The sequence below is a fragment of the Sus scrofa genome, chromosome 2, assembly GCF_054392235.1.
Source record: "Sus scrofa isolate SSC_HxYL_T2T_F1_AM1 chromosome 2, Sscrofa_HxYL_maternal_Yorkshire_Landrace_v2.0, whole genome shotgun sequence".
In the NCBI taxonomy this organism is placed as follows: domain Eukaryota; kingdom Metazoa; phylum Chordata; class Mammalia; order Artiodactyla; family Suidae; genus Sus; species Sus scrofa.
The window spans coordinates 133542137-133569672 of NC_139384.1; the positions used below are offsets into that span (position 1 = coordinate 133542137).

Sequence of the window (27536 nt, forward strand, 5' to 3'; positions counted from 1 at the left end):
TAATTATAATGTTAAAAGATTAATGCATTAATACATATGAGATTAATACATATGTTGTAGGTGGCTAATATTTATTGGTTGTTTAAATATTCTAAAGACAGACTTTTGGACTTCTAGGAGTGGATATTTTCTCATTAATCTCCTCCATAACATATTCCTTATTTTACTTGACTGGACTGAACATCTTATTCTCTTTAAATATGACTACATGGTCAATTATACCAAAAAAATGAATGCATATATTATTAAAAATAATAATAGCATTGTAAATCAACTGTACTTTAACCAAAAATATTTAAAAAAAATTTTTCAAAACAGTGTCAGTGTATACATTGAACAATGAAAAGATGCCCATAATAATTTACTAAATGACTTTTTTTTCGTTTTAGGAATTATATAGTCAGTGGCAGAAAAGTGGCCAATTTTTTCTGGACTCAATAGCTCACAATATAACTTGGGATCCTGCAGGTAAGGAGCAAGAGGATTAACTGAATTGAAATAACACTTGTCTAGGCTATTGCTTTTTTTTTTTTTTTTTTACTTTCATATATTTCAGTTCTATTTTGTGTGCTTTTTGTGAGATTGTGGTGAACACAAAAGTAAGTAAAACAGATCATGCTCTTTAGAGCTTACACTGAAATTAGGAAAATATGCCCTATAATAGTGTCCAGCTATTGTAGGGATACCTGTTATTTTGGGAAGGAGACACTAATTCTCTCTAGAGAATCAAAGTTCAACTGAAGGGGAGCCTTTTGACATGAGTGTAGATAGATTTTAACAGTGAGGGTGGAAATAGGTTGGGAGGGTGCGGATGGTGGGAAAGTGAAGTGAATTCTAAGGAAATAATGTTTATAATATGTATCATTTATTTATATATTTAAAAAAATTCAAAAGCAATATTTACTAATTTATCACAATGTGCAAAGAAAGAAAAAGCAGAAGATATATTCTAATGATTAGTAGTACTTCATTGAGGCTGGAGTGAGTCTGGCGATGAGATAAGATTGCAGTGTATGGAAGGCCTTTACAGTCATGCCAAGGAACTTTAGCGTATCTCTTTTTTATTGTATAAAGTGTATAGGTTTTTGAGAGTGGCTAGTGACAAGATGATTTTATGGTTTTGCCAGATTTTTCTGGTAGCAGTAACTTAGAATGATCAGAGACAGAAACAGGAAAATCAGTATTGTGTTATTTATAATTACCTTTGGAGAATATGTAGTCATGGTAGTGAGAATGAGAAATGAGAACTTGTTTCAGTGCTTTTATCATAGTAGGTGCTCAATTAATATCACGTGACTAAAGGAAATACATAGCTATGAAATGTTTTTAGGTAGTAGAATTGACATTACTTGGCAACTGGATTTCAGATTACTTTGAGAGTATCTGTGATCAAAAGAGGAGTGATATGTAGGAGTTCAAGATAGTCGAACGTGTAAGTTTTATTTGGATGTATGGAATTTGAGATATTGCATATCATATAGAAATATTCAGTAGGTAGAAATTTGAATCTGAATTTTTTAAATTTATTTTTTAGATTTTTGGGGGTTTTTTTAGGACCACACCCACGGCACATGGAAGTTCCCAGGCTAGCAGTTGAATTGGAGTTGTAGCCGCTGGCCTACGCCACAGCCATACCACATCCAAGCCACGTCTGTGACCTATACCACAGCCCACGGCCACACTGGATCCTTAACCCACTGAGCAAGGCCAGAGATTGACTCTGTGTCCTCATGGATACGAGTCAGATTCGTTTCTGCTGAGCCATGACGGGAACTCCTGAATCTGAATTTTTAAAAGAAATTATCTTTGGAACATAGAACTAGAAGTCATCAGTGAAGATAGATAAGACAGCTTAAGTTTTAACATAGTAGATGAAATGGTTGAGAAAAAGTGTCAATTTAGAACACAAAGTTCAGACTATTGGAAACTGTCTTAGAAGGTAAACTAAGATTATTTTAGATTTTAAAAAAAGTTTTAAAATTTTTTCTCATGAGATTGGTGCTTACTAGCTGTTATCCTGTGTGTATATTTTATGCATACAGTGGAAAGAGTGAAAATTTTACCTTGGTTTAAATTTGGCATTAATACAGCTTTTTGTATATAACTACCATGGATAGGGGGATTCATGTCCCAGTTTATGCCTGTTGTTCTCATATGATTATTAAGTGGCACCTTTTATTTTCACAATTGTTCCTGTTTGGATGATAAATTATATGGTTAGTGTACTATAGTATTACCATTTATTGTAATTATTTATTTTTTTATTAGACAAGGGCTGAGTTTCAATTTTATTTGGTATTTTATTTATTTTTAGGAGCCCATCATATACTTAGCTCCCAATAAATGTTCACATATTTGACTACAGATTTTGTGATAATGAGTAGATTACTTAACAGTTCAAGAATGGTTAACTTTGTTTATATTATTTCTCTACTGGCATGTAAATTCATCATGAAAAAGCACAGTGTTTTCATTTTTCATTGTATTGTCAGTGCCTAGCACAGTTTCTGTTCCAAAGAAAACGCTCATTAAATGTTTGTTAAGGAATTCCCATGGCTCAGTGGTTAACAAACCCAACTAGCATCCATGAGGACGCAGGTTCAATCTCTGGCTCAGTGGGTTAAGGATCCAGTGTTGCCGTGAACTGTGGTGTAGGTTGCAGACGCAGCTCAATCTAGCATTGCTGTAGCTCTGCTGTAGGCTTGGCAGCTACAGCTCTGATTAGACCCCTAGCCTGGGAACCTTCATGTGCCGTGGGTGTGGCCCTAGAAAAGGCAAAAAGACAAAAAAATAAATGTTTGTTGAATTAGAGATTATAAGATCTCTTCTTTTTTTTTTTTTTCTAAACTGCTTCAGCAAGGTTAAAATATAGCCTTACTCTCCCATGTCTCAAATCTCTTTTTATTATTTAACTTTTTAAAAAAATTGTATTATCTTTATAGTATTATTTGAAACTCTTGAGCATGTAGCTTAACTCACTAATTAAATGCCTAAATAATAATTGGTGAATGATGCATGTATTTTTTAGGCAATCGACTTTTAACTGGTTCTAGCTGTTTGCAACTCTGGTCCAATGCAAACTTGGAGAAGACAGCTGAAGAAGAAAATCCAGATAAAACAGATCTCAATTTTGGGGATTGGAGATGCATTTGGCATTGCAAGTAAGCAAGTAATTAGGGGATTAAACCGATAAACCTATTCTTTGTGGTCTTATTATATTATAAATGTGTTTTAGTTTGCATAAAACCAAACTAACATAAAAAGTATTGATTTACTTTCATTGTGACATGCCTTTTCTTATATACAGAGAATTCACCATTTCCCATGCTCTCTTTGCTGTTTATTTTTAGGGCCATACTCGCAGCATATGGAAGTTCCCAGGTTAGGGGTCAAATTGGAGCTACAGATGCCGGCGTATGCTGCAGTCACAGCAATGTGGGATCTGAGCCATGTCGGCAACCTACACCAGGGCTCAAGGCAGCACCAGATCCTTAACCCACTGAGTGGGGTCAGGAATCGAACCCATTTTCTCACAGATACTAGTCGGGTTCATTACTACCGAACCACAATGGGAACTCCTGATGATTCTTTTTGTAATTGTTGAATAAATCGACTGGGAAGAAACGTAGGAAATATAGAAGGCCTATATGAAGAAAATTAAATATTGAATTGGGATGTGATATATGAAATACACACTGGTTTTTAAAAGTTTGCACAAGGAAAAAAATGTCAAAATCTTACTAAATTTTAACTGTTTACACATTTAAATGAGACAATTTTGGATATATTAGGTTAAGTAAAATATGTTACAATGAATTTCATGTGTTTCTTTTTACTTTTTAAAATGTCACTACTAGAAAATCAAAAATTACATATTGGGCTAACATTTGTCATTTGTGTTCTATCATTTTTTGGATGAGAATTGTTGCTTTAGAGTTAGAAAAACTACGTATGACATCAGAAATATAAACTAAAAGGAAAGAAAAGGAAAAATAATAGTTTCATGTATCAATAAAAAGTTTCTGGGAGTTCCTGCTGTGGTGTATCGGGATCGGCAGCATTTCTGCAGCACTAGGACGCTGGTTATACCCTCAGCCCAGCACAGTGGTTTAAAGGATCTGGTATTGCCACAGCTGTGGAGTAGGTTGCAGCTGCAGCTCAGATCTGATCCCTGGCCTGGGAACTCCATGTGCCGCGAGGCAGCCGAAAAAGGGAAATAAATGAATTTTAAAAAAAGTTTCTGTGAAGCAGAAACCCCATAAGGAAAAGAACCAAAACTTGGTGGGAAATATGTGCAAGTTTGGGTTAATGCCTTGTTTAAAAGGAGGTCTCAAAAAATAATTGGAAAATAACAGACATCTCAAAAGTCAACAAAAATGGAGAGGGAAAAGGAAATTTTTAAACAGTAGTACGTATGAATAATGAACATATTATGACTTGATTGACCACACTCAAAATCAAGTAATGTGAAATACCCAGAAAGAAGAGAATAAATGTTATCTATTGTAATGAGTGAGTGGAGAAAAGCTACTCTTAACTGTTAGTAAAGGCACACAGTTGGTATCATCTTTTTATTTTATTTTTTATTTTTTTGTCTTTTTAGTGCTACACCCACGACACATGGAGGTGCCCAGGCTAGGGGTAGAATCAGAGCTGTAGCTGCCAGCCTACAGTACAGCCACAGCAACACCAAATCCGAGCTGCGTCTGTGACTTATACCACAGCTTACAGCAACGCCAGATCATTAACCCACCGATCGAGGCCAGGGAAGCCAGGGATCGAACCTGCGCCCTCATGGATACTAGTCAGATTCATTTCCACTGAGCCACGACGGGAATTCCGATATCATCTTTCTAAAGATCAATTTGGAAGTATGAATCAGCAGGCTTAATTTTTTTTATACCCTTGAGATATCAATTCCAGTTTTCTTGCATTCATTCAACGAGTATTTGTTTCAGTGCTTTTCATGTGCCAGGCAGTGTAAAAGTGCTTGGAATATAGCTGTGAACAAATAGGGCAACATAGACAATACACCAGTAAATCATATGACAGGATGTTAGGAATGGCGTTCTTCCTGAGTCCTTTTTATACAATGCAGTAATAGGGTATAAATCAGATACCAGAGTCAGAGTAAGGCAGATAGCCTGTATATAGAATTTATAAAGAAGATTTCAAAGGAGCTGGTTTTGTGTTATTTGTACCCCTCAGCTAGATCTTGGATATTAAGAAGGGTTAACATGTGGAAAGGAAATAGGATTTTGCAAAGATAATTCTTTAGAAAAAGTTACAGCTTTGCTTTTGAGTCTTTCACGTAAGGATGGGGAGAGAAGAGCAAAAAAGTGTTATATTGCCTTCACTGAAAATCTAGTAAAGGGCTTCCTTGGGTTGAACTGGGAATTTTAAATGTATTTCATAAATTTGGGAGAGAGAAATAATCTTAAGTCATGGTCAGAATTACACACTTGTGACTTGGACTAGATATGTTAATTATTTGAGATGGTTTGCTCTTTGAGCAGTAAAGGTTTGGGACTAGAAACTATGCAAGTTTCATTTTAGGATCAACTGAAGATTACACTAACTAGAATACATTTAAAAGTTGAGTTTGAGCACAGTTTGTTTGTGGTGCTTTTTTTTAAGTTTTATTGAAGTATAGTTAATTTAAAAAACTGTGATAATTTCTGCTGTGCTACAAATTGACCCAGTCATACATAAACACATATCCATTCTCTCTCAGATTCTTTTCATTTGCGGTGCATTTAAAACACTGCATGTATGTGTTAGATGAAGACCAGAAAGTAAGATAGAAAAGTAAGTAGGATAAGGGAAGAAGAGTGGGGGTAACTCTTGAGTACATAGACCTGTAGAAAGTGAGTGAGTAAGCAATATGTGCCCATCTCTGGGAGAAGAATGTTGTAGGAAGAGGGAACTAGTTTAAGACTCTGAGGTAAAAGTGTGCTTAGCTTGTAGCTTGAGGAAAGTGAACAGAGTGAGGAGTGGTAGGGGCAGTGATCAGAATGAGGAGTCAGCTTCTAGGTTATTGTGAGACTTTTGCCTTTTATTCTGACTTGGGAAGCTCTTGGGGGTTTTGAGCAGAAGGGGTGTGAAATCCAATTCCCTCTTTAAAGGACTTCTGTAGCTACTCTTTTAAGACTGTAGGGGCAACAAGGTCACAATCACAGAGATCAAGCACTTTTAATTATTTACTTTAAAGATATTAGCATTAACCAGATACATAAAAATGTACGTGCAAAAATGTTCGTTGTACCATTTTTGCTCATGACATATTTTATTTTATTTATTTATTTATTTATTTATTTATTTTTATAAATTTTATTTATTTATTTATTTTTTATTTTATTTTTTTATTATTTTCCCACTGTACAGCAAGGGGGTCAGGTCATCCTTAGATGTATACATTGCAGTTACAGTTTTTTCCCCCACCCTTTCTTTCATGACATATTTTAAAATAAATATTGCAAAAAAAAAATTGTAACTGTGACCTTGGTTTCCATTTTGTTCCTGACACAAGAGAGGATTTGGAAGTCTGTGTATTAATATGTTAACAGTGGTTTTGCCTAAGAATAGGTGTTGTGGTATTGGTGAAGCTGTAGAAGATTTTATTTTTTTCACCCATTTTTGTCAGTATTCTCTATTATGTATTTATTACATTTAAAATAGGAAGAAGAGTTATTTTTATTTGGAATAAACTGTGACAGAATTCCTCTTTGACCTTCTTTACAAATAGTTTATAATGAATCTAAGCATGAACTTGAGTAAAAAAAAAGGAAACGATGATAGTGACAAGTGTCTGGATCAATATATATAGGTAGCCAGAGGGAAGGCAATGAAGAGAAATGAGCCAAAGCTCCTTGGAAAAGAAAAGACAAATATGCACCAAGTATGTTGGTGACTTAGAAGGCCAAATCCACAATGGTTGCAAGTCTCCCATTAACCCGATAATCTTTAATTGTGCAAATTCTACCTTAAGATAGAATTCATTTTAAAATACTAATTTATCATCAATGAAAATGGGATATAAGTATTCAAGCCTCTGGAAATTAGATTTCCAGATTAAAATACGAAAGCTTTCTCTCTTTCTCACATTCTAAGTGAATGACCCCTGTGGCTTTCTTGTCTTAAGCTTTTAAGTCTGAGTCGTTCCTGGAGTTCCTGTTGTGCCTCAGTGTGTTAAGAACCTAACTAGTATCCAAGAAAATGTGGGTTTGATCCCTGGCTTCGCTCAGTGGGTAAGGGATTTGTCATTGCCATGAACTGTGGTGTAAGTCTCAGATGTAGCTCAGATCCTGTGTTGCTGTGGCTGATTCAACCCCTAGCCTGGAAACTTCCATATGCCCTAAAAAGAAAAAAAAAAAAAAAAGAAAGAAAGACTGAGTCATTCCTTACATGATTCTTATGTGTATTTTTGCATTAAAAAAGTACTTTTTTTAGTTAAAGTTTTCTACTTTTTATTTTATATCTTGAGATATACTTAAAAGTGAGTATGAAACTTGTGTTATTACAAAATTTTCTATTTGAAGCAAATTACCAAATATAATTTGAAGTAATGTTGTATTCATTCATTTAATTTTTCTTGAAAATTATTCTTTGTTTAATTTATAGAACTGCTTCCCAAGTTTATTTAATGAAATTTTCACCTGATGGAGAATTTTTTGCCACTGCTGGGAAGGTAATTTGTGAAAATATTATTGTCAAATTGTGTCTCTGGTTATTTTGAAACTTAAGAAAAAAATAAACTAGCTTTATTCTTTAAGTTGAAAATATTTTCTATTAAAAATGTTAAGTAGCAAAAATTGGCTGAATATTATTTTGTTAAAAGGCAGTATGATATAATTGAAACAGCATAAACTAAAGGTAGATCTGGGTATATAAATTTGCCATTTACCAACTTTTTGATCTTGGACAAGTAGTTAATCTCTTTGAGCCTTGCTTTTCTCATGTATAAAGTGAGGATGATAATATCCAATATCATGTGATTAGTTTAGACAGTGTATGTAAAGTGTTAGGCACAGTGTCTTAGATGTAGTATACTGTCAATAATAAACTATAGCTAGTTTTTATATTTCTTAGCTGACAGTTATATTAGGTTATATATAAAGTGAAATATATTTACGGACTTTCTAGAAAGACATGTGATAACTGTTTTCTTTGTTATTACATGTTGATTTCAGAATAATGTATTCCCTTGAAATTCTTTTTTCATCATTGCTTCACTTGGCAGTTTATATACAATTTATAGTCTAAAATTATTGTTCCCATAGGTCAAAACATGCATACTAAGAATATGAGATATGCCTTAAATCCTCAGTGAGGTTTTTTTAGTGAAAAGTATAGCTCTTTAATCTGATTAACTTTACAGTCAGCATTGGAAATGCAGTTAATGGCCTAAGAGCAGAACCTGGTACATTCTAGTCTCCCTTGTTCTTGTTTTCCTTCTCAGATTAGGAGATGCAATTTTGATCGTACTTAGAATATTTTATATAGTAGTAGTTGCTAACTGGTTATTATCATCTTCAACATTTTCTTTGAACTTTCACATGATAATTAGTAAAAACTGTTCTTTGTTTTGAAAAATTAGCCATCTAAGTCTCCTAGTGTTAATGCTTTCTTACTTGGTATTTGAATAAGTGGAAAAATGAACCCTTAACTTTATCTTTAGTTCTTTCCTGAATGACTCTATTTTCTATACCAAATGGTAACTGACCTTTTCCTTGAACCAACCTTGCAAAACACCCACATTTACATACCTTAATATTTGGAGCACAATTAAGTAATATTAATAGAAAAGTATTAGAATCAGATTTTCTTAATTCCTCCATGGTTAAGCCCTCCTCACATGCCTCGGTTCCTTTAATTAGGGATGAAAATCTTACTTCTGCTTTTTGACTTAGTTTTAATTTAATTCTGTCCTTGATATTTTCTGTTTTTGGTTTTTTCCCCCTTAGGATGACTGTCTTTTAAAGGTATGGTATAATGTAGAAAACTGGCGGACAGCTGTTACCTCTCCAGATAAAAGTTCTGAAAAACAATCCCAAGGAGAAATTGACTTTTCTTTTGTATATCTGGCCCATCCTCGAGCTGTGAATGGATTTTCCTGGCGTAAAACAAGCAAATATATGCCTAGGTCAGTGGATTAGTCATTTTTCCCATGTATTAAGAGAATGTCATCTTTGTGACTCGGATTACTTTTCTGACTTTGAGAATCCATTGCTATAGGTCTTTTGCCTATGAAGATTCAAGTAATACATAGTATTATACAGTTCTTGGCATGCTTGTGTCTGGCCATGGGTTAAATATGATTGATGCTTAAGAGGAGAGCTATGTGCAAGGATAATTTACCTCTAAATCAGATGTCTTTAAGAAATAGCATTGTGCATCTTTTTCTTCTCTGTGTTGTGTATCCAATTCTTTCATTTCTTTCTTTCTCTGTCTCTCTCTTTTTTTTTTTTTTGTTTTGTTTTTTCTAGGGCTGAACCCACGGCGTGTGGATGTTCCCAGGCTAGGGGTGGAATTAGAGCTGTAGGTGCCGGCCTCCACCAGAGCCACAGCAACACAGGATCCGAGCCACGTCTGTGACCTACACAACAGCTCACAGCAACGCCAGATCCTTAACCTACTGAGCGAGGTCAGGGATTGAACCCACAACCTCATGATTCCTAGTCAGATTCATTAACCATTGAGCCTCAGTGGGAACTCTCCAATTCTTTCATTCTTAATCATTCTCCAAATTACCATTTGCATCAACTTTCTCACATTTCACTCATTTACCTTGTACCTTCTATATATATTTCCTCTGACTTCCTTTTATTTTTTACTTAAAAAGAAAACACAGGTTCATTGAGAGAGTATACCATGAGGCCTCAAATATTTCTTTAATTGAGGAAAAGGTCATGTTTAATACATTCTATAATGTCCTGAACTTTGTATTAGTTTAACCTGTACATGCATACACAAGCACACCTGTTAGTAGTTCTTTTCTTTCCTTTAGTCCTTGTAAGACTTTGCTATCCCATTGAGTTTTTGCCTACATTTAGTAATTTACAAAGATATTATATTACTTAAGTATCAGAATTTTTTTTTTATTTCACACGGCTGTTTTCAGTTTAGCCACACCGTGGAGCAGTACAATTTTTCCTTTATCTTTTTGTCATCTGAGATTTCTTAAACTGAACCATTGTAGCACACTTGGATAATTTTGACTAGTTTTGCTCTCTGAGCCAGAATAGTATACTTAGATCTTTTTAAAAAGTTATTTTATATTAGACTTTTTATTTTAGAGCAGTTTAAGGTTCCCAGCGATTTTCCATATAACCCTTCATGCCCAACCTCCCCTATTATCAACATCCTCCACTAGAGCAGTACATTTGTTACAGTTGGTGAGCCTATGTCAACACATTTTTATCATCTAAAACCCATAGTTTACATTATGATTCACTCTTGGTTTTGTGCATTATATAGGTTTGGACAAGTGTGTAATGACATTTACTCATCATTAGTATACCTAGTTTTTTTGGGTTTTTTTGGTTTTTTTTGAGCTATTTTCTGGTGCAATAGTTAGCATTCTTCCTACTGCAGCCCTGCAACCTAACAAAACATAAAAGTATGACACTCTGGGAACAGTGTGGTTCTTTTGTTAGGGGTATGTTTCACAGTTTTGGGGCTAAGAGAGAGTGGTGCTGACAATGTATATTGTTGGCAAAAGCATCCTCATACTAGCTTCACTTTGAGAACTATTGCTCTGGTAACTTTGAGACTATTGCCCACATGTTACAAAAATGTGTTTAGAATAGAGTGAGCTATGGCATATGTTAACTTTCCTTTTAAAGGTTGTAAATGACCCCAATTAAAAAAAAAAAAAACTGTCATCAGAAACTATAAAACTTTTAAAACTATCAGAAGATTGTATTATTTTGAAGGCTGATTTCTTCTTCCTTTTTTTTTTTTTTTTTTTTAATATTATCTTTTTAGGGCCGCACTTGTGGCATATGGAGGTTCCCAGGCTAGGGGTCTAATCAGAGCTACAGCTGCCGACCTACACCACAGCCACAGAAACACGGGATCCGAGCTGCGTCTGCAATGTACACCATACGTCACAACAACGCCAAATTCTTAACCACTAATCGAGGCCAGGGATCAAACCCACAACCTCATGGTTCCTAGTCAGATTTGTTTCCTCTGTGCCATGACGGGAACACCTGAAGGCTGATTTCTTCTGATACTCCATATATTTTCATATGCAGACAGACCACCAGAATACTAAAAAAAAAAAAAAAAAAAAAAAAGCCTTATAAAGTATTGTTTCTTTTGAGAGAGGGCAGTAACATCTGCTCCCAACCTAGTTCACTCAGTGTTTGTAGAAGTGATCATAAACAGAAGCAGTAGCTTAAACTGGGGCATTACCAATACCTGGTGACAACAAAAAGGCATAGCAGGTTTATTTTTCCCCATGCCTATGTTCGTTCTTCTGTTATCAACTAAATTATGCAGCACTGGGAACTGTGATATAGAACTAGACTTTTCTGTTAGTCATGGCATCTTTTTAGAGATTTCTAGGACTTCACTTTTGGATCCATATTAAAGAATAATATTCTCCCTTAGTTCTTTTAGTTTTCATTTTTATTTTACCAGGTGCCTACAGGTATGTAGTGGGAAAGTTGACCCTTTTTCATGAGAATGAAAGAGATCTTACCAAAGACTGTTGTTCTCTCTGATATTGCATCTTCAGTGAGTGAAATAGGTGCTTTGTTTTTAACATGAAATTAAGGTGCTCAGTCAAATGGTAATACTTTATTCAAGGGGTCTGCTGGCTTGAGAGAGGATTCAGGAAATGTTTGTAATGAGCATATACTTGTATATACATTAAAAATTGATGAATGTAGGGCAGGTTGGGAGGTTTGGTTATATCTCCAAAAAGCTCCAAAAAAAGGATTCTACATAACTGGTTTCAAAACCATCTTAGTTTGGAGTTCCCATTGTGGCGAAGTGGTTCGATCCCTGGCCTTGCTCAGTGGATTAAGGATCTGGTGTTGCCGTGAGCTATGGTGTAGGTTGCAGACGCGGCTTGGATCCCATGTTGCTGTGGCTCTGACGTAGGCCAGCGGCTACAGCTCTGATTAGACCCCTAGCCTGGGAATCTCCATATGCCATGGGAGCAGCCCCAGAAAAGGCAAAAGGACAAAAAAAAACATAGCAAGATAGGACAGGTTTTGCAGACACTTAACCATCATATAGTTGCCCTCAATAAGGTTGTATTTGGGGGGTGCTATACCTGAATATGATATGCTTATTGAAGAGATAATAAAATACTTTGATGAAGAGGTGAGGAAGGGAGTTATTGCCTGAGAAATGCCTCAGATACACTGAGGTTTTTCTTCCATGACATGTTTATATTACCTGCTAGCTATTTGTACTATTTGTAAGGTGTGGTATCCTGAAGAGAGTCACCCTGGGGCTGCTGCCCACACTCCACAGTCTAAGCCCTGTCCATGCTTCTGAGTGCACCTTTCTAGCTCATTTTGTTGGACTTGCCTAAGTTCCTGTACCTCTCCTGATTGCCATCTTTTCAGCCCTTTAGTCTCCTATCTTCTGCTTTTTCTTTTATAAGGCTTCCCATTCTTTCATTTACTGATGGGCACTATGAACTTTGAACTTTCCATATTGCTTGTGATGTGTTTTCTTCTGTTTCTGTTTATTTTTTAATCTCATTGCCACTGCTTGTGTGTATGTGAGTGTACTAGAGAGAAACTAAAAAAAAAGAGGGAAGGAGAAAGGAAAAGGTCAGTGTGGGATAGAGGGAAAAAGAGAAGAAATGGAGGAGGGAGAGGCATAAGGATGAGGAAAGGAAGGAGAAACAGAGGTAAGTTAAGAAGAAGGAGGGGGCCGTAGGAGATGTAGAGGTGAGAGATAAAAGGAAAGGTGGAAAGGGAGGGTGGCTTAGAGAGGCTGAGAAGCAGAGAATTTTAGGAGAAGGAAGAGGGAGAGAAGCCCAGAGAGTGGATGGAATGGGGAGAAAAGCAGAGATGTAGACATGAGGAAGAAGGGGGAGGGAGAGAGCTGTTAGAGCAGAGGAGAGAACCTGAAGGAGAGAGCTACCAAGACAAAACATGCTGTGTTCCCTTTGCTGTTGTTCTTTTAAAATCAGGCAGATATGCTTTAAAAAATGACTAGTACAGAATATTTTAATTTTATTATTTTTAGCTTACTAAGTTATAATAGAAACTTTGTACTGATTGTTCTTTTTTAGTCAGCTAGATACTTTTTGAATAAATGTCTGTTACAAGACCTTGCAACTTTTTTTTTTTTCTGAATTCCTAGAGTTATGCAATAGAAAGGTAGTTGTTGCTGGTAGGGCTTCAACCTTTGAGCTCTTGATGCTTATGGGGTATATTAAAGTATATGTAATTGTTTGGGTTTTATTTATTTATTTATTTATTTATTTATTTATTGTCTACATCCATGGCGTGTGAAAGTTCCCAGGCCAGGGATTGAATGTGAGCCACAGCAGTGACAATACCAGATCCTTAACCCACTATTTCATAAGGGAATTCCTGTTTTGCTTTTATTTTGTGGGGTGTCAAGACAGTAAATTCCCTAAAAGTCAAGAATGACTGAAGAAGGAGGTGGCTAATACATATTTTATCATGAGTGTTCTGTTCTTGAACCTGACTGCTTTTAGCATCTATCTTAGGAAAGGAGACAGTAAGTGTATTAAATAGTTACTGCATCTTATTAATGACAAGTGTGCATGTATGTACCTTTACAGGAAGTAAAAATGAAACATTATGAAATGATTCAAATAAGCAGCTACTGAATGAATCAGAAAATTTTATTAGAAGATGAAGGGTTTTTTCTTTGCTTATTAATAGAGCGATTATGACATGATCTCAGTTTTTTGGATATCTGAAGAATCTTAGATTATTGATATAGGGACTACTGAGTTCTAGATAGAAGAGAAATAGGTTAGCAGGCATTTGCTGTGATGAAATAAAATGCCCAACTCAATAGTAATGGTTTTGACTAAATGTGTTGCATAAATGTATATTAACATTTTCTCCATTGATACCTTAGTTGTGTACATTTAAATAATTACAGAAACATTGTAGAATGTGATACCATGAGAAATTTATATTTTTGCCTCTAAAATCTTTTTATTCCTTAGGGCTTCTGTATGTAATGTACTGTTGACCTGCTGCAAAGATAATGTATGTCGTCTTTGGGTAGAGACATTTTTACCAAATGATTGTTTACTCTATGGAGGTGACTGCAGCCATTGGACTGAACCAATTAATTTAACAAATAACTTCAAGAGAAATGTTACCAGTAAAGAACGAGTTCACAATGCTTTAGATGTGAGTGTTTTTGTTAGATGTTATTTCCTACAAGTTTTAAAACCTTTTTTAACATTCATCTTAATTAATATTCAAAGTCATGGATAGTTATGAAAAAATATATGTGTCTTAGGAAAACAATTCTCAGAAAATTTTCAGTTTTTGAGGGTTCAAGTATTCTGAAGAATTTTGTCTAGAATAAAACTGTCTCTGATTATGAAGTTAACCTTTTTTTTTTTTTTTTTTTTTTTTTTTAGGTCTGCAACAGTGGCATACGGAGATTCCCAGATTAAGGGTCAAATCAGAGCAGGAGCCGCCAGCCTACACCACAGCCACAGGAACATGGGATTCAAGCTGCATCTGCAGCTTACACCATAGCTCACGGCAACACCAGATCCTTAACCCATTGAGCAAGGCCAGGGATCAAACCTGCATCCTCATGGATGCTAGTCACATTCATTTCCGTTGAGCTATGACAGGAACTTAGGTTAACCTTAGGTTAACAGATGATAACAAAAGGATGATTATACTCGACTTAGCCAAAATAATATAAAATAAAGATCTGAGAATGCAAAGAATTGACTGTAAAAATAATGTATTATATTCTTTAGAGCTTGTTTTGTGCTGTCATTATTACAAGAATGATTAGTTTATTAAAATCTGATCTGTATTTGTTTTCTTTAGAAACCCCAAGAAATTGAATTGTTTATTTTATTAATTATTATAGTATGGAAAGTAAAAGTCGTTTTTTGATGTTGGGGCTAATTAAACATAGACAGAGATATTTCTTACTATTTTCCTAATATTGAAAATAGAAAATGACCTAAAAATGATTTATCTTTGAATGTTTTATATGATTATGGAACAACTATTTATCAAACTTAGGCAGTGCTCTAATGGCACAGTATATAATTAAGTATATATTGTATAGAGACTCAACAGCTGATAGAATGGTTGTATGTAATAATAATTGAAAGAAGTCCTTGACTGGGAACTTGAAGACTCTTATTTCACTTTTAGGTGACTTTGGGTTCTGTATAAACTATTTTATCATATGAGAGATGAGAATAACAATATTTGCATTGTCTGCCTTATGGATCAAACAAGATGATCTATGTGAGAGTACATTGTAAACTATGAAATATAATCCTAATGTATAATGATAATATTATTCAGTGTTTTATGGTCATAGGAAGCAAATTGTGATTCAAAGAGAGCAGTATGCATAGAGACATCATTTTCCACAGGCAAATTGTAAACTTTATTAAGTTTGATAAATTAATTATTAGAAAATATTAAATAAAATTTAAAGGATTACTTGATGGTTAAAAGAAGAGTTCATCTAAGTTCCAAGCTTATTTCAAGTTTTAAGTTTGCTGTACAAAAATACTGCAAGGTATTTGTTCATATAAACTTATTTGAAATAGGATATGTGTAATGTCTGATAGTCATTATGTAACCTATACCTATATGCTTATGACAACATAGGCATTAGTTTTACTTTGTTTTGCATTGTTTAACTTTGTTTTTTTGTTCACAAAGGTAAATCTGAAACATTTTCGTAGGGGTCGTAGGAGATCCCTTGCACTTGTAGCACATACTGGATACCTGCCACATCAGCAAGATCCTCATCAGGTTCACAGGAACACTCCACTGCATGCCAATGCACTTTGCCACTTTCATATTGCAGCCAGCATCAACCCAGCCACAGGTAATAAAGCACTGTTCGGAAAATGCTTTTCAAGTTGACTAAATTGATTTTATAACAAGTAAGTTATACTTTTACATTTTGAATAAGTAAAAAATTGTAGTTGACTTGCTTAACTTTTCATTATAGCTAGCTCACTGATTACACAAAAAGAAGCTTTTGTTTACTTGTTTGCTTTTTAAGGCTATGATTTTTGACCTTGATAGGTCATTTAGATAATCTGTTTTAGTTTATTCAAAAATTAAGATCTGAGCTAGTACTTAACCTAGAGGTTAACACCTCAGACTAATATTTTGTAATTATTGTGTAGTTGTTGAAATAAAACCAGTGTGTTTTGTACTTGATATTTGGAGCCATTTCAGAAATTGAGCAGAAATATGTAGAAGTTACAATTAGAGGAATTAAGAAACTTATCTCTGTAGTCACATGTATGCTGTGAAACAGATTGAAGGATCTATCTATGAATTTAAAGATTTAAGTGCTTATTAGGTCTTTTCTGTGAGTTTAAAAACTAAGTGGGCACAGTTGGATCATTTATAGTGGAACTTTAGAATATTACTGGGGAAAAAAGTTAGAAACAATATTTTACATGATATGCTTCTTTCACCTCTATCCCACTCAAGTCTTCCTCCTCAGAAGACAACCACTATTGATGAGTTTTTGTATACTTTGAGATATTCTTAAACATAAATTATGCATAACCTGTGTCCACATAGCACATTGGATTTGGACTATTGCATTCTTCAAGGAAATACAGCAATAGATATGGTCTACTAGTTACTTGAATTAAAGTGAGAAATGCTTTGATCAATTAAAGTGTGGAAGTATTTGTGGTAGGAGTGAAGAGTATTCTGATTTTTTTTAGTTTTTATTTGATTTTCAACAGTCTCAGGTTTAAAAAAATCAGTGAGCCAAGAAAATGTAAATGTGAGAATATTGAATAATTTTTATTAAAGATTATATTATTATCTTATAAAAACGTACTGTGAGTTTTATAGTATCTGCAGGCAACTCTAAGATCTTTGGAATAATTTTGAAAGTATCTGCTGAGTAAAGGACAATATTTTGAGAATAAAGAAAGCTCAAATTCTTACTTTTATGGAAAAAGGCTAAGGTATTAGGGGAGAAGAAACCCTAAGTTTCAATGTAGCATCTCTATGACTACCTCCCAATAAGGAAAACTCAAAAACCTTTCTTTAGATTGTATGAACCTAAGAAAAAATGATACATATAGAATAATTCAAAGGAAAATAGTAATATTAGGAGCTATATTAGACCGTGTGGAGAATTACTTTCCCCAAATTAGATCTGTTAGAATAACCTTTCTCAATGTTCTGTTTCTTTCTCAAGGCCCAGTTCAGATTTGGCTTCAACTTATTTGTCCATTAATAGAAGTAGACAGGAGAGGAGTTCATGATAATATGTTCTTTTAGTTCTAGTTCTTATACTCTTTCCATGAAGATTTCTCATAAAAATGACTTTACCAAGTTATTTGAGTGAGGTCAGGAGCCAAAAGAAAAGTGAGTTTCTTTTCATCCAGAAAGCTTCTGCTAAAAGTCAACATAAGCCCCTCCTTATTGTGTACTCAACAACTAAGCCTGTGATATTCTTCATACATTGCTTAACTCTTTTGGGTTGGTTGTAAGTTGAAAATCAGAAAATCCTACCATTAAGTTTCTTGGGGGCACTATTGTGTATCCACCTAGGAAGAATGAGATTGGGAGTTCAACCCTTCAGGGCTTTTATTGAGTGTTGTCTGTGCCAGTATAGGAACTAGAGATAGTGGAAGAAACTGGAGTGATCAAAACCGTGTGATCCTTGTGCTCATGAATCATATAACCAGGTATGGGGTAGATAAATATTAGTCAAATAATTCTACTAAAGAATATATAGTTAGAAACAGAGCTCTTGGATTAGATAATGTCTGTCAACACTTAGAACCTGCCTACAATACAAGGGACGCAGAGAAGATTCTTTTATCCTTTCCTTTATTGTTCATCCCATATAGTACTGATTCTATTGGTGTCTAACAGTAGACTGTGTTTGAACATATAACTCAAATTATTTATCTCTTTTTTTAAAAAAAATCAACAGATTTGTTCTGGAGAAAATTATTTACCTTTTCTTAATCCATTCCAGCCTTTACTGTTCAGCAGACACTAGTGCGATCTAGATTTGGATTTAATTTAATATAATAGATATTTTTTTTTCTTTATCTCTGTTAATTAAGGATTATCATGTTTTCACAGTTCACTCTGAATTTGTGCTTCAGTATACTTAGTTCACCAGTGATATCAAAAGTAATATCAAGGAAAAAAAATTTTTTTTTTTCTTTTTATTTAGGGCCACGAGAAGTTCCCAGGACGGGGATTGAATTGGAGCTGCTGGCACACCACAGCCACAGCAGTGCGGTACCTGAGCCACATCTGCGACCTATACCACAACTCATGGCAATGCCAGATCCTTAACCCACTGATCGAGGCCAGGGATCAAACCTGTGTCCTCATGGGTAGCAGGTACATTACCGCTGAGCCACAACGGGAACTCTCGAACAATTTTTTTCCAGCCGAGTTGGTTTGTCTTAAATACCTTTCTTGAATATAAGAAGGGAACCTCAATTTCATACTTTCTAACTTCAACCTTGGTGCTAATAAATAAGTAGTATCTAAGTAAAAGAAAATTGTCGCTATGAGATAAACATATCACTAGTTCTTTTGACAACTTGATGATGGCATTTTTAATGGTAGATCAGGTTAAAATACTTTCTAACCAAAGTTTGTATGTAAATTATGAAGACTACCCTATTAGCACATCTGCAAATTATAGGCATATTTCTTAATGAGAATATTTTATAGAATCAAAGAAAAATATACATGTATGTGTGTAGAAATAAGTTAGGCTGTATGACTAGAATGTATTTTATCTTTATAATAAGTAAGTTAAATTTACCATTTATGTCTGTTTTCTTTAATAATAATTGTTGCAACCATTATATTTGGAGTCTTCATTATAGGTTAAATAAAATATATGTCAGAGGTTTAAAGATAAATGTAATAGTGTATAATAAAAATAAGAGACCTGAATGTTCTGTATGCTAAAATGATAAAAATTTTAATTGTTTTATTCTTATTGCTCTTTCTAGACATTCCGCTTCTTCCTTCTATTACATCCCTGAGTCTAAGTGAAAATGAAGAGAAGAGTGGACCTTTTGTGGTACACTGGCTAAATAATAAAGAGTTGCATTTTACTTTATCCATGGAAGTCTTTTTACAACAACTTAGAAAAAGTTTTGAACAACCATCTTCTGAGACCAGTGTAGAAGACTCTAATCAGGCAGATGTAAAATCTGATGAAGGTAAAGCTTTAAGAAGGATAAAAAAATATAAAATTTTGTTCAAAATAGCGAAGATTTTTATATTAGGGTAATACCAGCTACTGTTAGAAGTAACCGTCAAAATTGCAGTAGTGTCATGCATATTTGAAGTTGCTCATAATAATCCAGTGTAGATGTTCTTTTTCCACCTGGCTTTCTTCCTCATGATGATACGGGACTTTAGAATTCTCTGTACTACTGTTTCTATCAGCCACAATGACCATACTACTTAGAGGACTATTTGTGGACTAGCAGCATTGACATTGTTAGGGATGCACAGTCTCAAACTCCACCTAGAGCTACTGAACGAGAATCTGAAATTTAATGAAATTCCCAGTGATTTGTATATATATTAAAGTTTGAGAAGCATTATATCAAGACCTTAAGCTCTGCATTGAACTTCGTGAATTTAACCTCAGTGGAGTTGAAAGAGCAAGCAAAAAAAAAAAATTTTTTTTGCCAGATACACAAATGACATACAGAAGTTCCTGGGCCAGAGATTGAGTCTGAGTCAGAGCTGTGACCTGAGCCACAGCTGCAGCAATACTGGATCCTTAACCCACTGTTCTGGGCCAAGGATCAAACCAGTGCCTCCACAGAGACAAGTCAGATCATTAACCCACTGCACCACAGCAGGACATCCAAAAATGTTATTGTTTTTAGAAAGTTTTATTTTATTTGTAAGATTATATGTGTTCATTAGAAAAAAAAATCAAACTCTATAGACAGTATAAAGTTTCTGTATTGTTAAGTTTGGGATGAGTGTCCTTCCAGATTTATTCTTTTCTGGGTTCATACAAATATATGTATAAAGGTAGTTTTTGAAAAAGTTGTACTCTGGGGGAGTTCCCTTTGTGGCACAGCAGAAATGAATCCGATTAGGAACCATGAGGTTGTGGGTTCAATCCCTGGCCTCACTCAGTGAGTTAAGGATCCGGTATAGGTCTCAGACCGGCTCAGGTCTGGCATTGCTATGGCTGTGGCGTAGGCTGGCAGCTGTAGCTCTGATTTGACCCTTTAGCCTGGGAACATCCATGTGCTGCATGTGCAGCCCTAAAAAAAAAGCAAAAAAAAAAAAGTTGAAGTTGTACTCCGGGGACTTGTTTATTTATTTATTTTTGGTTGTACTCTTGGATTATAGAGGTTCCCAGGCAAGGAGTTGTACCAGAGCCATAGCAGTGACAATGCCAAGTCCTTAAAAGCTTAGGCCATCAGGAAACTCCCACACTGGATCTTGTTATATTGCTTTTTGCTCAGTTGGTGTAGGCAAATGGCATCTTATTTTACTTTGTATTTTCTCAAGTTAAAATTGAACAGAATTACCTTAGCCCTTTTGTGGTTTACCTCTTCATGCCTTTTGCCGAATTTTCTGTTGTTCTTTTTCTTAATGATTTATATGTCTTGACTAATTTTTTAAAATCTGGTAAACAGTCTCACAGTTTTTGAGAGTCTCTTTAAGAAAGGCTCTATATTTCTTTTCTTTTTCTTTTTTTTTTTTTTAACCTGGTGTATGGAAGCTCCTGGGCCAGGGATTGAATCTGAGCCGCAGCTGCTACCTTCACTGCGATTGTGACAACACCAGATCCTTTAACCTTTCGTGCCAGGCTAGGGATTGAACCCCCACCTCTGCAGCAACCTGAGCTGCTGAAGTTGGATTCCTCACCCCCTGCACCACAGTGGGAATTTCAAGAAAGGCTCTGTATTTCTAATCAGGAACAGGGGCTAGGATATTTGACATAGAGGTCAGAATATACATATTTACCTCTATCAATAAGTTGGTATACTAATTTATTTTTAATTACCTGTGTGTTAAAGAACATCTGGAGTTCGGGCAGTATTAATGTATTTCTTTAAAATGGTTTCTTTAAGATGTCATATCAGTTTTAAGTGCTTATACCAGAGAAAAGCTAATGTAGTACTCAGGTTTTTTGGATCTGATACTATGAGGAAAGTACACATTACATTCCAATAATATATTTTAAAAATTCAGCCCAATTCCAACTCTCTTGTTTAATTTAATTCATTTTATTTATTTATTGCTTAATTTTTTAGGGCCATACCCTTGTCATATGGAAGTTCCCAGGCTAGGGGTCGGATCAGAGCTATAGCTGCCAGCCTACACCACAACTACAGCAACACGGGATCAGAGCGACCTACACCACAGCTCACAACAACACTGGATCCCTGACCCACTGAGTATGGCCAGGGATCGAACCCACATCCTCATGGATACTAGTTGGATTCGTTTCCTCTATGCCAAAATGAGAATTCCCCCAATTCCATCATTTTAATAGGAGCAAAGCTAAGATCCAGAGAAGTAGTCTTTCTTCTGTGTAGTTATTTGTGGTATATCTGAGTTTAGAAATTAGTTTACCTATTTTCCAGTCCAATATTAGTCCTTATACTAATAATCCACTGACTCAGCCCTTTAAGCCTTCTTCCTGATTACAGAGTTAACTTCAATGGCCTTGTATTCCTGGAGCAGGTATTTTTCAAGGGAAACCCATTTCTTATTTATATGAAAACCTGTGTTTTTCATCTTGAATGCATTTTTATAAATATTTCTTCATTCATAGTAGTAGCTGATTGCACTTACTTGGATTATGAACCTTTTGCTTGTAGAAATGGATGACGGTGTTGATGATCTGAAAGTAAATCATGAAAAGAAGGAATTGGGCAATGATAAATTGGTACCAAATTCAAGTTTCGCACCATTGCCCTCAGCTGCCATTGATCATCAGATTGAAGTACTTCTCTCAGAATGGAGTAAAAATGCAGACATGCTATTCAGTATTCATCCCATGGATGGTTCTTTGCTAGTTTGGCATGTGGATTGGCTGGACGAATACCAGCCTGGTATGTTTCGTCAAGTACAGGTACAATTTTTATGATCTCTGGAGAGCTACTTTTTGTTAAATATTAGGTTAGTACTGTTCGGTAAAACCTCTTTTTATAATTTCATGCACTTTAACGTTTATTTTCTTACTTCTAGGTGTCCTTTGTTTCCAGAATTCCTGTAGCTTTCCCCACAGGTGATGCAAACTCTCTCTGTAGAAGCATAGTGATGTATGCCTGTACGAAGAATGTCGACCTGGCTATTCAACAAGGGAAACAAAAACCTTCCAGCCTGACACGTTCCACGTCAATGCTTATCTCTTCTGGTCATAGTAAATCCACTAATAGTTTAAAATTAAGTATTTTTACCCCTAATGTCATGATGATCTCAAAGCATGCTGATGGCTCTCTGAATCAGTGGTTGGTCAGTTTTGCTGAAGAATCTGCTTTTTCTACAGTTCTCAGTATTTCCCACAAATCCAGATACTGTGGTCATCGCTTTCATCTTAATGATTTAGCTTGTCATTCAGTATTACCATTATTGCTGACAACGTCACACCATAATGCATTAAGGACACCAGATGTTGATAACCAAAAGCAACCTTATGATGCTGTGAATATTGAAGAATGTTCTTTGGGACAACAGAATAAAAGAACTATTGATATGGCCCTTCAGGATCCCAATGCAGTTTACAGTGAGCTTATTCTTTGGAGAGTTGATCCAGTTGGGCCATTGTCTTTTTCTGGAGGTGTTTCTGAGCTTGCTCGAATTAATTCTCTTCATGTTTCTGCATTTTCCAATGTGGCATGGCTTCCAACTCTTATACCCAGTTACTGTCTAGGTAAGCATTCTGGTTTTTATTTGGGAAATTTAGATTTTCTGACATTATTGCTTAAAGGTTAAATTTCACATGTTTTAAAAATACTTCTAGGTGCGTACTGCAATTCTCCTAGTGCATGCTTTGTAGCAAGTGATGGGCAGTATCTGAGATTATATGAAGCAGTTATTGATGCCAAGAAACTTTTGTATGAGCTTTCCAATCCTGAAATTTCTGTAAGTAATTGGCTTTTAAAACTAAAAATATAATATGATGTTTTTTAGTACTTAATTTATACTTATTGAGCATGTTCTACAATTGTGACATATAATTTATAATAAAATGTGTCTATTTTTATTTTTTTCACATTTGCATTGTACTCTTACAGTGCTCTTAACCACCTTTAAAAAGAAATCATATCTTTAATTTCTCACAAAAGTAGAGTCTAGTGTCCTACGATCTGCATTTCTGTAATACTTCTTCACTCAGAGATCAATGGTGACTATTGGCAGTATAGTGTAGAAGTTATGTTGGTTCATCTATAGGTTTTTTTTAGCAAGAGAAGGTAAAATAACAGGAGTGGAATTTTAATCTTAACGGAGAAAGAAAAAAGCTTTCAGGATGATTGCACTATCAGCAAAAGTCCTTTCAACACCATTGCAAAGGTTTTTTTCTTAGGACAAAGGGCTCTTGTTCCTGTGCCCAACTAATAGCTACCCACCATATGCAGTGTCTAAGCACCTCCAGCCAGTATTTCCATTCTTTTGGGTTTGATGTTTTAAAATATGCCCTGAGGTCACCTTCAGCCATACTGAGCTTGTTGTTTAGGAGATTCAACCAGTCTTCTCAACTACCAATTAATGCCTTTGTTAATGTTCTGGTTGCAGAGTTGCAGAGTTGTCAGTGGTCTGCTCCAGTCTTGTTTTCTTCCTAAGTTATTATTATTGCATGGTTTTGCAGAACACAAAGTTTTTTGAAAACACGTATATAGTGTAACTGTAGAAGCATCTGTATTTAGGGCCTTCTATTTTTCAGTAATTGTTTTAAGTGCTGGGAATATAGCTGTGAGCAAAACAGATAAATATATGAGCTAACATTCTAGTGAAGAAATATAGGTAAAAGGTAAAAATATATTAATAAATACTTTGGAGAAAGTGTTGCATATGTAGTGGGGAGTGCCAGCTAAAGTGCTGGTCAGGGAAAGCCTCAGTGAAATGGTACCATTGCAGTAAAAACCTAAAGGAAATGAAGGAGCTACCTATATGGGTATTTAGAGATAAGAGTATTTCAGGAAGAAGAGCAGCCAGTACAAAGATCCTGAGGGCAGAGCATGTTTGGTGTGTAAGAAATGGCAAGGAGGCCATTGTGGATGGTACAGAGTGAGTGAGGTGGAGAGTAGCCAGAGATAAAGTCAGAAAGTTAGCCTGGTCAGATAAGAAAAGGAAACTCTTGAAGAGAATGACAGTGAGTTCGGCTTTAAAAGGATCACTTTGGTTACTATTTAGATAAGACTTGGGAAGCTTAAGTGGTATCAGAGCGATCACTTCAGGAAGCTATTACTGTAGTCAGAGGCACTTAGAATGGTAGCAAGTGGTAGCAATAAAGATGATAAGATTTGGTCAAATCTAGATGTGTTTTGAATGTGAGTAGTGAGGATTGGACTAGAAATGGAGATTGTGTGAGAAGTTAAGAAAAAAGTCTAAGCAGCTGATTTTGAGAAGTAGGGAAATACAAGAGCCTGGCTTTGGAAATGTTGATTTTGAAATGCCTGTTTGATCTCTAAGAGCTCTGAAATTAAGACTGCAGCCTGGGCTGAAAATAGCAAATAAGTGGTTGACAGGTTATAAATTTGTGGAGCTGAATAAGATCACTGAGGGAGAGCATATAGTTGAAAGGTAGAAATGATAGAAGGATTGAGCCCTGGGGCATTCCGTTGTTAAAAATTGCATGAATGTGGTGTCTAATGGAAGCCAAAATGAAGAAAATTATTTCAAGGGGGAGGTGGTAATCAGTAGAATCAAATGCTGCTGATAGATCAAGTATGATGAAGATCTAATTTAACAGTGTGACTTTAACTAGAGCAGTCAGGAGATAGGTGGCTTAAGAAATCAGCATATGTAAACAGTTTGTGAACTTGTTTTTTAGCTTTGTTTGTCAAAATTAATGCTTAAAAAGCATTGATTCTTAGAACATTTCCATGAGATCAAAGTCAGTCTTTCACACTTATTTATATAAAATACGTTTTCCCCTTAACAATCACCAGGCATTGCTTTTGTTTTTCTCTGTACCAAGTGTACTGTGACTCTTCATTCCTATGTAATTCCCTAGTAAAATCCTAGAATGTTTATAATGAAAGGAACTTGTGCACTTATTTAGTCTCACTTGAACTTATTTATTATTATATTTTATGCCTGAAATTTTACATCATTTGTTATTGTTTTTTAATTGTTTAATAAAGGAGGTATCTATTTTTTTCAAAAACAGAAATATGTTGGTGAAGTGTTTAACATCGTAAGTCAACAGTCAACAGCCAGGCCTGGATGCATTATCGCATTAGATCCCATTACCAAACTTGTAAGTATTCTTTTCCTGGCCACTTTGCTTTAGGCAAATAATATATATGTCAATTTACATTGGTATTTATTTACATTCAGCAGGGCAGAAAAACCCAACTGCTTCATGTTTTTCAAGAAGACTTCATTTTGAATAATCTTGAGAAGAAAAATTTGGGAAAACACAGACTATCTTCTGATGCAGGTAAAAAAGAATTTTTTTTTTAATCTAATGAGAAATAAGATGTAGAGTATGTTAGGCAGTTAATAAAGATAATTTGATACAATATTTCCTAGCTATTTGAGGTTAAATTTTTCCTATGTACATTTGAGATATTTAATAGATATTAGTATCTTTTTATTATCAAAGCAATAACAGTGAAAAAATTAAAGGGATTTGTCAGTTATTTTTTTTTAAAATGCATAATAGGCATGTTCTTTATCATTAATGTGTGAGAACTCTTTGCATAGGAGGAGTCCGGGCCTAACAATGTGGATAATATTGACACCGAACCTTTTAAAAATCTACAATTTAAAGAATTAGCTTTAAACTTGAAGTTATAATTGCTGTCTTAATGAATACTCTTATAATTAAAGTTTTAAAAATAATATTAAACTCCTCCACCTAGTGTTAACTATCATTTTGCATAAAGGAAAACAGGACAAAGTAAAGCTAAAATATATTGGTTATCATTTTCAATTACAGAGCCAAACCAAACTCAAAAACTATTTACCAAGAAACTGTACAGTGGGTGCTTATTTTAAAAGTCAATTGTCATTCCTGCTGTATAGGATAGGAAACTATTATCTAGTCACTTGCGATGGAGGATAATGTGAGAAAAAGAATGTATATATACATGACTGAGGCACTTTGCTGTACAGTAGAAAATTGACAGAACTCTGTAAACCAACTATAATGGAAAAAATAAAAGTCATTTTTAAAAAGTCAGTTATCAAGCCTCAAGTTATATTAATAACTGCATTCTGTATTCCAGATTATTTTTCTTTTGTACATTGTTTATTCACTTTTTTCATGTTTTCTCATCTTTGATAAGTACTTTTTTGAGCTTTTTTTTTTTATGTTGAATGTCTAATTTCTTACCACTGCTTTCTTAGTCTTCTATTGTTGTCTTTGAGAATGCATGAACTGTGAAAAAAATACTTGTAGTGTTTATATAACCCCTAAATACAATGATTGAAAGATATGAAAAAGGAGAAAAAAAGGATGTCAGGTACAGGATAAAGAGTTGTTTATATCAACAAAGTGTTATTTTCCCCTTTTTTGCATTAAAATATTAATACAAATTTTAAAATGTTAACAATCCAAGTCTCTTTAAGACTTTTTAAGGAAATTACTCTACTATGCTTAAGGTTGATTTTTGCTACACTCTTCATTCTAGTATTTTCTTTTCTGTGATTCTTCAATTTTTAACTTTTTTTCTTTAAGACTAAGTAATTTTTCTAGTTTTTCTTCAAATACTCAGGTAATTGTTACTGACTTTACCTCAGGAACTATTATTTTCATTATTAGAATTTCCCAAAAAATACTAAGGGACTATACTTTCATCTTATTTTGCTCTAGTGTCAAGAAAACGGTGTTTTACAGATATTTTCATTATTGGAGCATTCTTTCTTGCTAATTAAAATGGTCAGAAATAGACTGATTTCTGCTCTTTTTTTCTTATATTGTGATCTCTTATCCTTTCCTTTCTCTTAACTCTTAAAATGTAAATGCCTAACTCAGCCATAATATATTACTAAAGTTACTTTTTCATTTAGTCTCTTAAAACAATGTGATTTAAGATATTTATGGTTATCCTTCTTTCCCAATTTTTTGGAAAACTTTTTTACTTTGCAAATTTCAAAAAGGACAAAACCATCACACTCTAATAATAGTTTCTCTCT

General features: G+C 34.6%; 1 protein-coding gene across 14 annotated transcripts in view; it reads left to right on the plus strand.

Annotated features, from left to right (window-relative positions):
- Nucleotides 1-27536, plus strand: part of DMXL1 (Dmx like 1) — a 141342-nt gene that overhangs the window by 23465 nt on the left and 90341 nt on the right. For 8 of the 14 annotated variants that reach the window (XM_021084664.2, XM_021084666.2, XM_021084667.2 and 5 more), the window contains exons 4-15: nucleotides 390-468; nucleotides 3029-3161; nucleotides 7621-7687; nucleotides 8964-9142; nucleotides 14177-14366; nucleotides 15888-16056; nucleotides 19196-19408; nucleotides 22049-22302; nucleotides 22419-23103; nucleotides 23194-23315; nucleotides 25564-25653; nucleotides 25734-25836. In XM_021084664.2, coding sequence (XP_020940323.2) covers nucleotides 390-468; nucleotides 3029-3161; nucleotides 7621-7687; nucleotides 8964-9142; nucleotides 14177-14366; nucleotides 15888-16056; nucleotides 19196-19408; nucleotides 22049-22302; nucleotides 22419-23103; nucleotides 23194-23315; nucleotides 25564-25653; nucleotides 25734-25836 — 2284 coding nt within the window. The remainder of the gene's footprint in view (nucleotides 1-389; nucleotides 469-3028; nucleotides 3162-7620; nucleotides 7688-8963; nucleotides 9143-14176; nucleotides 14367-15887; nucleotides 16057-19195; nucleotides 19409-22048; nucleotides 22303-22418; nucleotides 23104-23193; nucleotides 23316-25563; nucleotides 25654-25733; nucleotides 25837-27536) is intronic. The other 6 variants (XM_021084665.2, XM_085014349.1, XM_085014350.1 and 3 more) reach the window with 1 other exon arrangement.